Genomic DNA, 14975 nt, shown 5'->3' on the forward strand with positions numbered 1-14975 from the left:
AAATGTCTTGTTTCAAGTATGCCACAAACCACCTGGACACACCAAACATGTGGAAGAAGCTGCTATGGTCAGATGAAACCAAAATCGGCCACAATGCCAAAAAATATGTTTGGCGAAAAAGCAACACAGCTCATCACCTTGAACACACCCTTCCCCACTGTTAAACATGCTTGTAGTAACCTAATGGTTTGGGCCTGCTTTTCTTCAGGAGGGACTGGAAAGATGGTTAAAATTGATGGGAAGATGAATGGAACCAAATACAGGACCATTCTGGAAGAAAACCTGCTGTAGACTGCAAAATATCTAAGCCTGATATGGAAATTTATCCTCCAACAGGACAATGATCCAAACATAAAGCCAAATCTACAATTGAAATGTTCACAAATAAAGGTATCCAGGTGTTGGAATGGCCAAGTCAAAGTCCAAACCTGAATCCAATCGAGAATCTGTGGGCAGAGCTTAAGACTGCAGTTCAATAATGCTCTCACTGGGTACTGTTTTGCAGGGAAAAATGGGTGAGAAAATCAGTCTCTCTATGCGCAAAACTGATAGACATCCCAAGCGACTAGCACCCGTAAATAAATGTTTATTATTTTTTTATCACTTTCATATATCATAATGACATTCTGTTCTTTTCATCAACACTTGAACACACAAAAATGTAATCTACCTTCAACATGGCACTGAAAGGGCTTAGTTCCTAGATGGGTGATACTGTGACCTTTGAGGTGTTCTGCTCGGGTGAAAGATTTTCCACAACCTTCGGCTGTGCAGATGAAGCGCCGATCATCATCATGTTTTCTGTAAAAAAATTTTTAAAAGGAATATAGTCGGTGATATTTTTAACAGAATCTTTGATTTTCCAACTGGTATTAGTTTGTCAGTTATAATCTTCATTAATAAAGTAAACAAATACAGTGTGAAGAGAAATATTTCCTATAATTAATTCATTCTTTGATTGCTTTAAAATAATGTGTATCTATATGTAGGTTAACAGCTATCTTTTGGTTTGGAGACAGAATGTCGGTGGAATTTACATAACCAATTGAGATACCGGGGGGTGTGGGGGGGGTACCCTTAAATGATTGCTCTGTTCCTGTCTATTGTGATGAGCAAGGGGAGTTTACAGCTTTTTGTTCTCAACTCATCTCCTTGGAACAGGACATGACCTGAGTTACACCCACTCGTTCATTTGCATATACAGTGGTACCTCGAGATACGAGCTTAATGCGTTCCCGGACTGAGCTCGTATGTCAATTTTTTCGTAATTCAAACGAATGTTTCCTATGGAAATGAACTAAAAACTAATTACTTTGTTCCAAACCTCTGAAAAAACACCCAAAATAGAATATTGGTTTAGAATTTTTTTATTTGTTCTCATTTGCCATCTATTAACAAAGTAAGAAATAACTAGTGGTTTAATAGTAGAATTATGTGTTTGATAATACTAAAGTTTGACAGATTTCGCGGAAGGTAAGGAGAATGACAGGGAAAGGGGGGGGGGAACTTTTTGCACCGCAACGCGCCTGTAACATAACATAAACTAATTTAGATTAACTTGGATTATGATGCAGACACACAAAAATAAGTTTATTCTAACCTTACACTAAATTTAATTCTAATTTGGTTACATTTTTCTACCATTCTTCTCCCGGCCTGGTTGGCTCTATTTGCCTACACACTCACTTTGGAGGGTTGTTTACTTTTGTTTTCACTTCAAAATATTCCGAAAAGGATGCACACTAATGTCCTCACAATTGGATAACGCACGACCACTTGCCAATGAGAAGTAGTATATAACCCATTCGCAAGGACTAACGGGGGGGGAACACTGAAAGAATGCAACGCTCCATCCAGTGCTCGCAGACATTACACGAAGGAGTTCGGACCATAAAAACATTATACGAGGGAGTTGCGGGTAGAGAGACAGTGCCCACGATGTTCTTATGAGCAGCCTCTCGCGACCACTGTCTGCTCGCATATCAAAATTTCTCATGTGTCTCAAGATAAATATTTTCTCAAAATTTCTCATTTCTCCAGATAATTTTTTTTCTCAAGATAAATTTTTGCTCAAAATTTCTCGTTTTTCAAGATAAATTTTTGCTCAAAATTTCTCTTGTTTCTCAAGATAAATTTTTGCTCAAAATTTCTCGTTTCTCAAGATAAATATTTGCTCAAAATTTTACTCGTATCTAAAAGTGCTCGTATGCCGAGGTACCCCCGTAGTCTTAAAAGTGGATGTGCCTTGAGAGCAGGGCCCACTCTGAGACCCGGAAGCCACTGAAGCACAGGTGTCAAAGTGGCGGCCCGGGGGTCAAATATGGCCTACCGCAACATTTTGTGCGGCCAGAGAAAGTAAATCATGAGTGCCGACTTTCTGTTCTAGGATCAAATTAAAATGAAGAGTATATGTGTATATTAAATTTCCTGATTTTCTCCCTTTTAAATTAATAATTGTAATTTTTTAATCCATTTTTTTCTCTTTTTAGCTCAAAAATAATTTTGTAAAATCTAAAATTATTTAAAAAAGCTAAAATGAACAATGTTTTAAATAAAAAAAAACTGATTGTTCAGGGCTCTTAATCCATTTATATATAAAAAATCCAAATATTAAATCTAAAATGGTCTGGTCCACATAAAATCGAGTTGACGATAATGCGGCCCGCGAACCAACCCGAGTCTGAAGGGTGGAAGGAGAGGGGGCCCAGACTGGTCTATATTGTCTAAATGTTCTGTCCATGTCCTACTTACGAACATACAACTTCCGAACAACGGTACATACGAACATGCCTGCAAATTGCGTTCATGTCGAAAAATGTTCGTAAGTTCGATTTTGTATTGCGCGCCTTTTTCCGAGTAGTGCTTCTTTCCGCCGCTAATACCGATGCCTGGCGCTGTGAGAGCTCAGCTCACCCAGTATTCAGCTTCCTCTGCCCAGTTCGTTGCAGTGTGGAAGTGCGTGACATAACTCCAGTGCGCAAAGAACCTTTTTCATTTTTATCATTAAATATCTCAAGCATCCATTATTCAATATGGTTGGTGAAAAGCAAAAGGCTTCTAGTGAGGGAGGTGCAAGGAAGAGGCAAGCCATTTCGCTTGAAACCAAAGTGGCAATAAAAAAGAAGCTTGATGCGCGTGAGAAAGTGGTGCGCGTTGCAAGGGAACACAACTTGAATCGTTCGACCGTCATTACCATTTATAAACAGAAAGATCGAGCAGCAGGACCCAAATATTGACCGTTGCACAAAAGTTGCTGTTGGGTTTATTCAGTATTACTATTACAGTGTTCCCCCGCTACTTCGCGGTTCAGCTATCGCGGACTCAGAGCTTCGCAGATTTTTTTGGGGAAAAAAATTGTGAAATATATTTGTATTATTATATTTACTCTTGCACCCTTTTCACTATGATGTATTAAAAGTTACTAGAATAGAATTTAACTTACACCTATTGGTTAAAATGTGCACTACACCTTCTGCACTCCACCTCCTTCATTTGTATTAACGCCTCCCATTTTTATGACTTGTCTTATCTCTAATAAAACCACCGTTGAAGCAGCTTTTCGGCGGGAGATAGCTTAGAGGAGCTTGGAGAGTAGTCACACTCTCGGGCCTCAGGATGGTCCACTCCTCCGCCTCTACAGACGCGGCCTTCAACTTTCATTCCATCTGCCTCAGTGTGTGTTCCTGTGTTCGAGTTTATTTAAGTGTTGGCCGGTAGCCCCAACAAAAATTAAAAATACAAATATTACATTGAAACAACATATTTTACATTTTTTTTGTTATAACATGAATTTCACTCTCTCTACCCATATCCTATGTGGTGTACTGTATACAGGGGGGTAAAATAAAAATAAAATTAAAAAATTTAAAAAAAAATAAAAGAAATTTGGAATTAATTTCAAATTAAGCATTTTTGAAGGGGAATCCCTACTTCGCTGAAATGCACTTATCGCGGGTGGTCCCGGTCCCCATTAACCGCAATAAGCGAGGGAACACTGTATATTTATATATGTAGTAAATCATTTCTTTGTTATAACATTCTTCCAATTGTTCGAAGAGTGCTCGGGGTCGTAACCAGTCATCTAGTTCTTATCCAAGGATTGTTTATCCGACATCTCACCCAGTATCGGGCTCCGAGGACTGTTGTTCTGGGTTTGCAGCAAAGAGATGCCAAGGGTCTCCGACCAACAACAGATACGGATATCTGCCACTTCCAGCAACACTCGCATAGTGTGCATACCTCGTGACACACTTCGAGCTTCTTTATGTAATTGTTACAAAATTTTTATGTCAAATGAAGGCGTGATAGTTTTAATCCAAATGAGGTTTGTTTTTAGTTTCCTGTTTTGTTATTGGTAAAATACCTTGGTTGTTATTATAGTGACAGATGTTGTTTTTGCTTACGCATGTCGAATTAATCAATAACCTTGTAATTGTTTTGATTTATGGCTTTAAAGCCCTACGGGAATTACTGTTCGAGGAGATATTTGGGGATCAAGATGAAGGCTTGATGCTCTGATCTTTCTACCCTCATGTGGTCATTACCAGTGATGCAATCTATTTAATTAAATGTCAATAATTAAATAAGATGTCTGCCTGCAGTGATTGATAATTATATCGGAAGGGTAATTATTAATGAACGTATCAGTTGCAAATCAATTGAATGATGCCATAGAGTGCTACCGCATCATTTATGATGAAAAAAAAGAAGAAAACTGCAATCGTCATCAGATAGCTTCTTTCGGCCAGTTTCAAGTAAATCTCTCTCCATCTCTCTAATGTATGTATACAGTACTGTATGTATTCTCTCCATCTTATTACATGTTTTCTTCCAGTACCAACCAATGCTGGTTACTTATACAAGCCTTAAACATACAAAAGCACTTATATAAAACTTCAATATACTTATATAGGCCTTAAACATAAATTATAATACAAAATATAGCACTGAATCAACTTCAATTTGAAAAATTTCAACTTATGAACAATTTCAACTTATGAACAAGCGCTCGGAACATAACTCGTTCGTAGGTAGGGGAGCGTCTGGATTGTTCTATGTTTTGTTTCCACTCTGAGAAAAACTAATCAGTGCCGAACAAGCGGTTGGACAAGCATCAGGAACTCATCGCCATGTGTTTGGCTGGCCACAAATTCAGGGTGTACCCTGGCTCGTGCCCAAAATCAGCTGGGATAAACTCCAGCATACCCAGCGACTCTAGTGAGGACAAAGCAGTTCAAAAAATGAATTAAAAAAAAAAAAAAAGTATTGTAGTGTCGCTTACACGTGTGTTGCAACATGATGCATTCGCAGGGGCACGGGTTGATGGGTAATGCAACTGTGACTGTAAATAGGTGAGGCTAAACTGTGTAGATGTACGGTAAGTGAGCAAATATTGCCTGCTAAGTCCGGAGAGGGCACTCAAGAGCTACACTTTTAAACACTGCTATATTAAAGAATATTTACACTTGCATTCACTTGATAGTTTGTTAGATGGACAGCTTTTTGCGTCTTGGAACAATAATTTGCATACCAGAGTGGTTCGTCACCTGAAAATTTCGGTCGTAGATGCATTGGTCAGCAGAGGTACCACTGTGTGTAATAAATCCATATAATTTTTTTTTCACTTTTTATTTAGAATTACTGAATGAATCAACTATTAAATTAGCTATGCGGATGTATCGCTCTTGCTTTCATTTGACACATTTATATTAGTGGATATATAAAAAACCTGGACATAATGCTTATTCTAAAAGTGAAACCTGCTTACCGTTTGTGACGAAGCAATTTTGACATACATGTAAATGACCAGCCACACCCTTCTGAGTCACAAACAAATGGCCTCTCACCTACAATGGGGAGAAAGTAAAATTACAAAGTAAGATTTGCATTCAAAAAGATACTATTCCGATTCAATTGCTTTTCGGCATCGGCCAATACCAGGTACCTCTGAAATTTGTTTTTTTTTCTGCACCAAATCACGCTTAACTGCTTGCTCAATCTCATTTGATTAACACAACTCAAGTAAAAGTGATGTTTTTATATGGAATGAGATCATTGTACAGTAATACCTCGATATAAGAGTGCCCCGACATATGGGCAATTTAAGATACGAGTAAAATTTCTAGCAAATATTTATCTTGATATAGGAGCATACAGCGGACACAAGAGCCTGCTCATAAGAACATCATGGGCACTGTCTTTCTCCCCGCAACTCCCTCGTGTAATGTCTCAACGAGCAGTGGGCAGAGCGCAGAATTTTTTCAGTGTTTTTTTTTTCTCCCCGTTAGTCAGTGCAGAACCCGGTGTTCCTGTCGAGGGTACGCGGTATTGAAATGAATGAAGAAATAAAAGAGGGGGGCGATAATTTTCACTTGTGCAATTTATCGCTGTGTGCATGCAGGGGAATGGTGAAAGACAATACTAACCACTTGAACTTACTACGATCAAATGGTAGTCTTCTCTGAAACGCAATCTTCAGTTTAAAGTTGACACTTCAAACATGAGAACCTACTGGTTTACAGCATTTGTAATTACGGGAAGTAACATAAATAACCAGTATCAACATTTCTAAGTGGCATCACAGTAAAGTATGCAATAAGAAAGTTGAGGCTGATTCTTTGAGAAGAGGAGCCCCAATAATTAAGGACAGCTCTTGACCTGCTGGCGTCCACTAGAGGGCAACATGGTATGAGTTACCAGGCTCGTGGAAGGACTCACCAGGGGGGAAAGCAAGAGAGGCTGATGGGGGATGCAACTCTACCCATATGGGTAGAGAACCAGAAACGTATTGAAATGCTAACCAATCAGAGAATGACAACTCCTCGCTTGTTTCTGATGTGTGTAATAATGATTGCAAGGCAGTCTTGGTAAATCTACCACATGCAAGGAAAAGGATGTTGTAGTGATTGACCCACCGTGCTTTATTTGATTCTATCTTGGGCAACACATCTCATCTCATTTTCTGAAACACTTTATCCTCATTAGGGTCGCGGGAGGTGCTGACTCCGGGCCAGAGGCGGGGGACACCCTGAATCGCAAGGCACAAGGAGACGGACAATCATGCAAACTCACACCCATACCTAAGGACAATTTAGAGTGTCCAATCAGCCTACCATGCATGGTTTTGGAATGTGCGAGGAAACCAGCATCGACATTTTGCAGACTAAAACTACTTACTGCATTGGTTAAAACTACTTAGTGCTGAATAAAGTCTGATTTGGAATTTCAATGACCTTAAGTATCTATAATTATGTCCCCATGAACATCATACAAATCTTGCCAAAAAAGCCGAGTTGCTGTTTGATATACCTGCGTATACTAAACGGCAGGGGCATATTAAATGGCGCACAAACGGGAGGCTCAAAAAAGCAAAAATCATTTAATATACCTGGGTATATTAAACGGCAAAATACGGTACTCGTCTATTGGGATCCATGCGACATCCGTTTCTGACCACCATAAAAAAAATTCAACTCTCTACGATGCACATTGTAGCGAGAGAATCCTAACATACCCACACATCCATCCATAAATCACTGTTTTAAGGATTATAGAAAAGGTACACAAGTTAAATAGAAGCTAAAGCAGTGAAACATCTAAAAACCTCATACCCCTCATCTGTATCTGATATAAAGAGCTTGGTGTGTAACATGCTTTGTTCCATCCATCTCACTGTCAGTCAGAGTTGTGTATTCCGGGAACTTGATTCCTGCTTTGGCAAAAGCATGAACAACAGTGCTGGCCGACACTTGAGCCCAGTCATCCACAATCCACGTAACTCCTGTGCTGCCACCCAAGCAGTCAGGGCCATACAAAATTGAATTTGTGCACAAACAAGGCACACCGACCGATTGGGCGGATTGACCATTTTAGAGAAAATTTTAGACATGTAAGTGCACCCGATAGGTGTGAAAATATGTCATCAATTTTATGACATTAAGAAATGATCTATTGATAATTTTCTCTGATTTTTGTGTTTCTCACATCTTTCTTGCAAAATTGCGACATGACCCATTTTAAAAGGTTTAGTTGGTAGTTGAGCTGTGGAAGGAATTACATTATACATATAAAGTACTGCACTACATATGAAATTTTCAAGTTATGAAAAAAGTTCTGGAATAATTAAGTTTAGTTTTTAAGTAGAGGTATGACTGTACATACATGCATATGCGCACGCACGCACACACACTCGCACGCGCAAACACGTACACACACAAACACATTGCGCCCTGCGATTGGCTGGCCGCCTCTGGCCTAGAGTCAGCTGGGATAGGCACCAGAACCCCCCGCAATCCACCTTTATGTACCGCCTGCATGCACCACCAGACAGCCAGACGAGAAATTAAACTTCCACTTTGCTCCACCGCGCTGTCCAGGGAGATCAATTTTGGGATAAGCGCAATAACGTAAGCCCACTGTCCGGACATAAATTTAATCTCAACTTCCACGTTGCCCCGCCTCAACGTCCCTCCATACTCAAAAGCCAAAGTGCTCTGTTCCCACCTGCCGTAAAGTCGCCCGGGGCTCGCATTTGTAAAAACAAAAAAAAATCCCTTCGCTGGTGCTTTCTGCTGTCCAATTTGCCGTGCAAGTTTTTTTTCAAATAAGCGCCGCAGGATAAGGTTACACAGGGCTCGCATTTCTGATAAAAATCCCAGCCGCTCAAAAAGCTATTTTTGGATAAAAATGACGGCCACCGCCCGCTGCCCTCATTTTTTTTCCTCAGTTGACTGACTTTGACCTTCTGTCTTCCGCCATTTTCCTCGCTACTACTTTCCATGGATTTTGACTTCCGCTTGCGAGTTTCAGCATGGATTTTCACATTTTTGGGACTTTTTTTCCAGAAAAAAATCTGCGATGTAGTGAAGCCGCAAAGTAAAGAAGGATGCCAGTTTGGAGTATGAAATGTATTCTTATGCTTTTTAATATATCAATTAGTTTATTTAGTGTAGTCACTAGAATAAAATGTTGCATAGCATAGTGGAAATTTCCATTGTGACACCTATGAGTTAGGGGCGCGTCATCTACCATCACACGCCCATTTCTTCATTCACCTATATCACATGATCGTTGTCAATAAAACTTGCTCATCTGTTGGGGGTAGCTTGGGATTCGAACTGGTCAGGCTGGGGGGATGGACACATCTCCCAGCACTTGCTACTCCGACCCCGTCCTTCAGCTGAAGTCTGGTAAATCTCATCACGGCTGACTCTGTGTGCTTCCTCTGATCCGAAGTTATTGAATGTATATACATTAGATCCCACAGGCAGCAGCAGAAATTCTAATAATACCAGGGACTAAAAACATGCCTGCTATCTTGAGCAACTGCCAATGCACATGCATGAATGTAAGCAATTTAACTGTGAATAAAGATCAAATTACCAGTGTGACTTCGCAAATGGATCTTGAGGCGGCAGGCTTTATCATACATCTTGCCACATCCTTGGTAAGTACAGGGAAAGTGTCCAGTTTCTCTGTAGTGAGTGCGATTGTGTGAGTAGAGGGCACTGAAGGTGATGAATGTTTTCTCACATCCTAATAAAGAAAGAAAAGTTACTATTGCTACAAACAGACAGTGCACACCTTCCAAATCATAGTCTATTAAGACAGAACATTTATTTCCATGAGCGAAGTTGTGAAGTGGCCATCTACAAACAAACAAACACAAAAACACACAAACGCACACAAACACACAAACACACACACACCCTAATTCGCCATCTATTACCAAAGTAACAAATAACTAGTGGTTTAATAGTACTAAAATGTGTTTAATAGTACTAGAATTAGACAGTTTTCGCAGAAGGCGAAATTAAACCTATTTTGACAGCCTGTAATTCTTTTCTGTAATTCTTGCAAATGTTTTGAAAAGGTAACAGACATAAAAAATATTAACTTGGGCTAAAATGGATTAAGTTCATCCAACCTTTTCTTTAGAAATTGCACTATGAGGTAAATTTACATAGCTTTTTTTGTGAGGCTGAAAAAAATTGCTTGCCAATGATGTTTTGATTTGAAGGAAATTTTATAAAACTTAAGATGCTTTACAACCTTTGTGCAGACTTTATTATTCTTTTCATCGTGAAAAGAGGTAGGTGCCAACAAACACCAAATTTTTTTTTTAAATATTTTATATTTTTGGAGTAACAGTTACTTTCATAATCGAATAACAAGTAAAGTAATTTATTTAATCATTCACAGAAGTTCGATTTTTAAAATTAGAAAGACAAAAGATTTGATATAGTTATCCCAATGATCATCAATATTGACAGATTTTTAAAAAAAAAACTAATCGTAATATTTTTTGTCATATCGCCCAGACCTAATTGTAGTGCAGAATATATATGTGGCTTTTGATATTCATTAAAGGTGTCACCTGGGAATTCACACTTGTGGGGCCTCCTTGGCTCAAAGTGGACTCTCTGGTGAATGCCAAGTCGTGTTGCACTGCGAAATCGCTCATTGCAGATGTCACACATGAAGGCATCCTCCTGCTCATGCACTTTTGTATGAGCCTTAAGGTTGTAAACTGTAGTGAAACTACGGCCACAGCCTTCAAAATGACAAGTATGAGGTCGTTGCTTGTTATGTGACTGTAGATGCCGCTTTAGTTTATATGATGTGGCAAATGCCCAGGCACAGCCTTCCACTGTGCATTGGTAGGGGCGCGAGTCTTCAGCATGGTTCAAAAGATGAACCTTCAGTTTTTGCCGCGTATCAAATTTACAGGCACACCCCGTATCTGGGCAGGTAAAAGAAACTGCTACCACCTTGTCGGCCGGGATAATTGGACCACATTTAGAGTCTTTCTTTGTTATTGTAGGGCTAGATGATGAGGTAACCCGAGCCTCTGAAAGTTCATGTGTGACAGCCATCTCTTGCTTAAAAATTGAGCAGGAGTTTAGAGGGGTACTTAGCATTGGAACAGATATATTTTCCATCACAGACAGCTCAGAATCACATACAGATAACTCAGTCCTAGCATCTTCCTGGTGGCTGGAAACTGTCAATGTACTGATCTTCCCATTTGCTTTAGAGCCACTATCATAATTGAGAAAAACAGTATCTTCATGATCTTTCACTGCCAAATGCTCATTTAACCTCACCAAATCATCTTCTTTTTTGACATATTCTTCAGGTGGAGCAGTCAGAGTCAATGTTTCATTATCTATCGTTAGTATTAGTGTTTGATTGTTTATCATAATAGCTCCAGAAAATCCCTCATTTGCTTGCAGACCTGAGGAATGACTGTTTGCATCGACATGAGAAGAGTCTAAAATTAACTGCGAGGCCTCCATAGCTTCCACAATGTCCACATTTGTAGAAATTATTTCATCGTTCCGTGTCGGAATCGAAAGATCTCGCAAAGCATTTCCGTCACTGGTTTTGGTACCCTTATGGTCACATTCTTTTTCGACGTACGTGTCCACCAATACAATGTCTTCGACTGTCAGGTCATTGTCAAGATGTTTAGGTCCCACTTTGCTTGAAACACAATCGACAGAATTATCCGAGATCTCAGATTGCTTAGAACTTTGAGAATCCGGGCTATTCGGGCGTGCACTGGAAGAGCAAAGGTCCTTACTAGCGTTTCCGAGCTCCACCGGCAAACACGTAGTAGCTTTCGAGAGTTCAAGTCCTCGTCTTTTCATTTTCTCCCACATTTGAGACGATGCACTCAGTCGGTGATTGTTTCCCTCGCCATTTCTATCATCCTGAAATACATTGAAAACTAAATATACTTCTTGAACCTTGTTTTGGCTCCCCTTTGGTGTGTTTCCGTCCGCTCCGCTGGCGTTGCGACGGGCGAGCAGCGGCTGCTTGGACGCTCCGTTCTCACGAGGATGCAGTAAAATTGGCAATGTTAGACGCTGCTGTCGCGTCGGTTCCTCTTCCCCTTCTGTTGAAAATAGCGCCATTTGCATTGTCGCGTCCAGGTTCTCCTCTCCAGTTCTCTGTCCAGAAATGCCCGAGTTTAACGTGCGTACGGTGTCAGTGTTCTCGTCTTTTTGCTCCATGTCCACATTACGGTGTGCCAAATTCTGTCCACGACCCAAAAGACAGTTCTTGTCGCCGAGTTGCAGCTGGCTAAAAGGCGAAAACCCCACGTCTCTACCATTTTTCGGCGAGGATGTCGTCGGCCTGTCGCTGCTGTTCTCGTTTCCAAATCCAGGGCATTCGAGTTCAGTTTCTTGAGAAAGAGAACTATTTATTTCCCTACTGTCTGCCTCCAAATCATAGGGTGTCTTTGTGCGTGAGTCGCCATGTTGTGTGTGAATGTTTTGGGCATCACAGAGCCCCTGCATTTCCATCTTGGTATCCCTGTAGCGCTGACAGAAGAATGGACACGCCCAAGGGAGATGAAATTAAATTATTCTGTTACTACGCCTGTACAATTGGGTAATCTTCACCTGACACGGAGGACAGTTCAACTGTAAACCGCTTCCGGTTTGCAAGTTGAGGGACAACGAAGACTATCGAAGAAATGCGACGACCATCAGAACATCCTGAAATATTGCACTTCGATTCACAGTAAATTAGTAAGATGTAAAACTACTAGAAAAATACTTTCTGTGGGAATTGCATGGGGTTGCTTAAATGGTCGTCAGTAAACTCAGTTCTCAAACATGTTGAGCAAGATACGAAAAGTCGGGAGTCGCGACGTTAGTAAGGGGTTGCCATCTTAAAGCAGTGTACGAGCGGCATTGCGGTGAACCACAATCCTTTTGGAAAGACACAGGCAAGCCAGCCGCCCACCAATTCTAATCCTTGTTTCTATTATGTGCATTAGGGCAACTGTCCGAAAGGTAGCGGCAAAAAAGTCCAATTGGCGACAAAAATGGGATAACAGGTCAGTTCTCAATACCACATCGTTTATTTGCGAGAAAAAAGACAGACTCTCTGTTCTGACTCCCATATCAAGATACGAAAAGTTGGGAGTCGCGACGTTAGTAAGGGGTTGCCATCTTAAAGCAGTGTACGAGCGGCATTGCGGTGAACCACAATCCTTTTGGAAAGACACAGGCAAGCCAGCCGCCCACCAATTCTAATCCTTGTTTCTATTATGTGCATTAGGGCAACTGTCCGAAAGGTAGCGGCAAAAAAGTCCAATTGGCGACAAAAATGGGATAACAGGTCAGTTCTCAATACCACATCGTTTATTTGCGAGAAAAAAGACAGACTCTCTGTTCTGACTCCCATATCTAAGCCCCCCCCCGCAGCCCAAAGTGCCCATTATTTTTTAATATTAGTGGGTGTTTTTCGTTTACCCGTTTTGACCACTAGATTGTAGTAGTGAGTTGACTATATGTTTCAAGACAAGTGTCAAGAATATTTGATTATAGGATACTGTGAATAATGTCATTAGGATTGTATGCTGGTTTTAATCATATTTGATATTGGGGTTGATTTATAATCATTTTTTCACCTGCCCTTTTTCACCTTGCTCTCACTCAATTTTTTCTGCTGAGGGAAGTCAAGTAGTAGATCAGTGGGAGATTTTGCAACAAAATTATCCATGACATATATTACAATCAGTTCTGTTCTTAGCCGAGGCAGACCGAAAAGTGCTCCGTAGCTCTGCGTTAAGCTGGAGAAGGCTGCATATGGGAAAGTTTTCGGGTATTCCCGAAACGTCTGCGGGTCAAGGAGTAAGAGAAACATCAGTCTTTCGTGGTCTTGAAATCTGGTCCGCATCTCGCAAATAATATTGTCCTGAATCCTGTCATGGAGTTGGTGGCAGTGCGCGCAAGAATCTTGCGCTTGGAGCACCCGCACTGCGTTCGGTGGCCTCGTAGATTTCCTCATATCGGCTCCTCTCGCGTTCAACTTTGTCTCAAAACTCCTTTACTCTTGCAAGACAAAACTCTACATACAGTTTGTTGTTCTGTGGTATTGAAAAAAAGCACGTCTGAATGCTCAAAGATGCCATTAAATGTGTGAAGCAAAAAAACAAATTTCAAAATCATCCATACGTGCTTTAAATTCATCAGCACATCCCACAGATTCCTTGTCGTACTCGTCATGATACTCCACGATGTGATGAAACAGTTCCTTTAGAGCAGCTCTATTCTCAAATACTGTATTGACCACTCTGGATGTGTACTACCACCTGCCGCTGGCAGATTTTGTCCAGCAGCTCTGTACGTCAAGGTGATCTCGAAAAAAATGCAACAAAGCCATTAAAGTGAGCAAAAAATATCTTGCATTTTTAAGCTTTGAGGTCCCCTTAGTCAGTAATAAATTGATCCGATGTGCATAGCAGTGTATGAATGAAGCTAACTGATCTCTCCTTAACTTTAGCCTGCACCCCATTTAATCCAGAAGACATGACTGCTGCACCGTCATAACACTGTCCCACAACTTTACCCAGGCATTCATTGTCCACATAGAAATTGAATGATAAGACCTGCAATATCATTGGCTCAGTTCCCACTAGTACTAGTAACATTTTCAAATCTGACGAACCGCTCCGTGACACCTTTGCCTGCGAGATAAAGCAGAACCAGTGTATTACTTATGTCGGTCGTCTCATCAACCATTACAGAGACAAACAGTACTTTTTTATATCCTTTCTGATCTCTTCCTCCATCACTTCAGAAATAGCAGTGATCAGATTGTTTTGTATTTTGCCCAACGTGCCACTAAACACTTTATTGGTGGTAATGTAAATCCGTGTTTCTCTCAGCAATGAGAGAAAGAAGTTCCACATAATTTCCTTTGTTTGGGGATGCTGTGCTTGCATCTTGTCCCCGAAATCAAAGTTTACATCAGGGGTAGTGAACCTATGGCTCGGGAGCCATAGGGGGCTCTTCTGATAGTTGCATGTAGCTCTTCGCTAACTTCTGAGGAAAAATATGTATTTAAACCGCTGGTGACAGAGCCAAGTTCCAAATGCACCAATAAGAGCGCCACGTCGGCACTATGGCGCTGACACTACCTCGAACGTCAATCATTTTTTTAAAAATTTTCATTAA

At 40.6% G+C, this 14975-nt stretch overlaps 1 protein-coding gene and 1 long non-coding RNA gene across 15 annotated transcripts in view; one reads left to right on the forward strand and one right to left on the reverse strand.

Moving 5' to 3' along the window:
* Nucleotides 1-12639, reverse strand: part of LOC144192918 (zinc finger protein ZXDC) — a 43711-nt gene extending 31072 nt beyond the window's left edge. For 6 of the 10 annotated variants that reach the window (XR_013325494.1, XR_013325493.1, XM_077711748.1 and 3 more), the window contains exons 1-4: nucleotides 10376-12636; nucleotides 9382-9534; nucleotides 5768-5846; nucleotides 671-801 (exon numbers count right to left, since the gene is read on the reverse strand). Coding sequence is in view for 8 of the 10 variants with exons in the window: in XM_077711748.1 (XP_077567874.1) it covers nucleotides 671-801; nucleotides 5768-5846; nucleotides 9382-9534; nucleotides 10376-12311 (2299 nt within the window). In the remaining 2 variants the exon portion in view is untranslated. Of the gene's footprint in view, nucleotides 1-670; nucleotides 802-5767; nucleotides 5847-9381; nucleotides 9535-10375 lie in introns of all 10 variants that reach the window. The other 4 variants (XM_077711747.1, XM_077711743.1, XM_077711744.1 and 1 more) reach the window with 2 other exon arrangements.
* LOC144192922 (uncharacterized) overlaps nucleotides 12247-14975 on the forward strand; it is a 34604-nt gene continuing 31875 nt past the window's right edge. For 4 of the 5 annotated variants that reach the window (XR_013325496.1, XR_013325497.1, XR_013325498.1 and 1 more), the window contains exon 1: nucleotides 12247-12539. This is a non-coding gene — a long non-coding RNA (uncharacterized LOC144192922). Of the gene's footprint in view, nucleotides 12540-12971; nucleotides 13135-14975 lie in introns of those variants that run through there. The other variant, XR_013325500.1, reaches the window with a different exon arrangement.

Source organism: Stigmatopora nigra, unplaced genomic scaffold (genome assembly GCF_051989575.1).
Source record: "Stigmatopora nigra isolate UIUO_SnigA unplaced genomic scaffold, RoL_Snig_1.1 HiC_scaffold_29, whole genome shotgun sequence".
Classification (NCBI taxonomy): Eukaryota; Metazoa; Chordata; class Actinopteri; order Syngnathiformes; family Syngnathidae; genus Stigmatopora; species Stigmatopora nigra.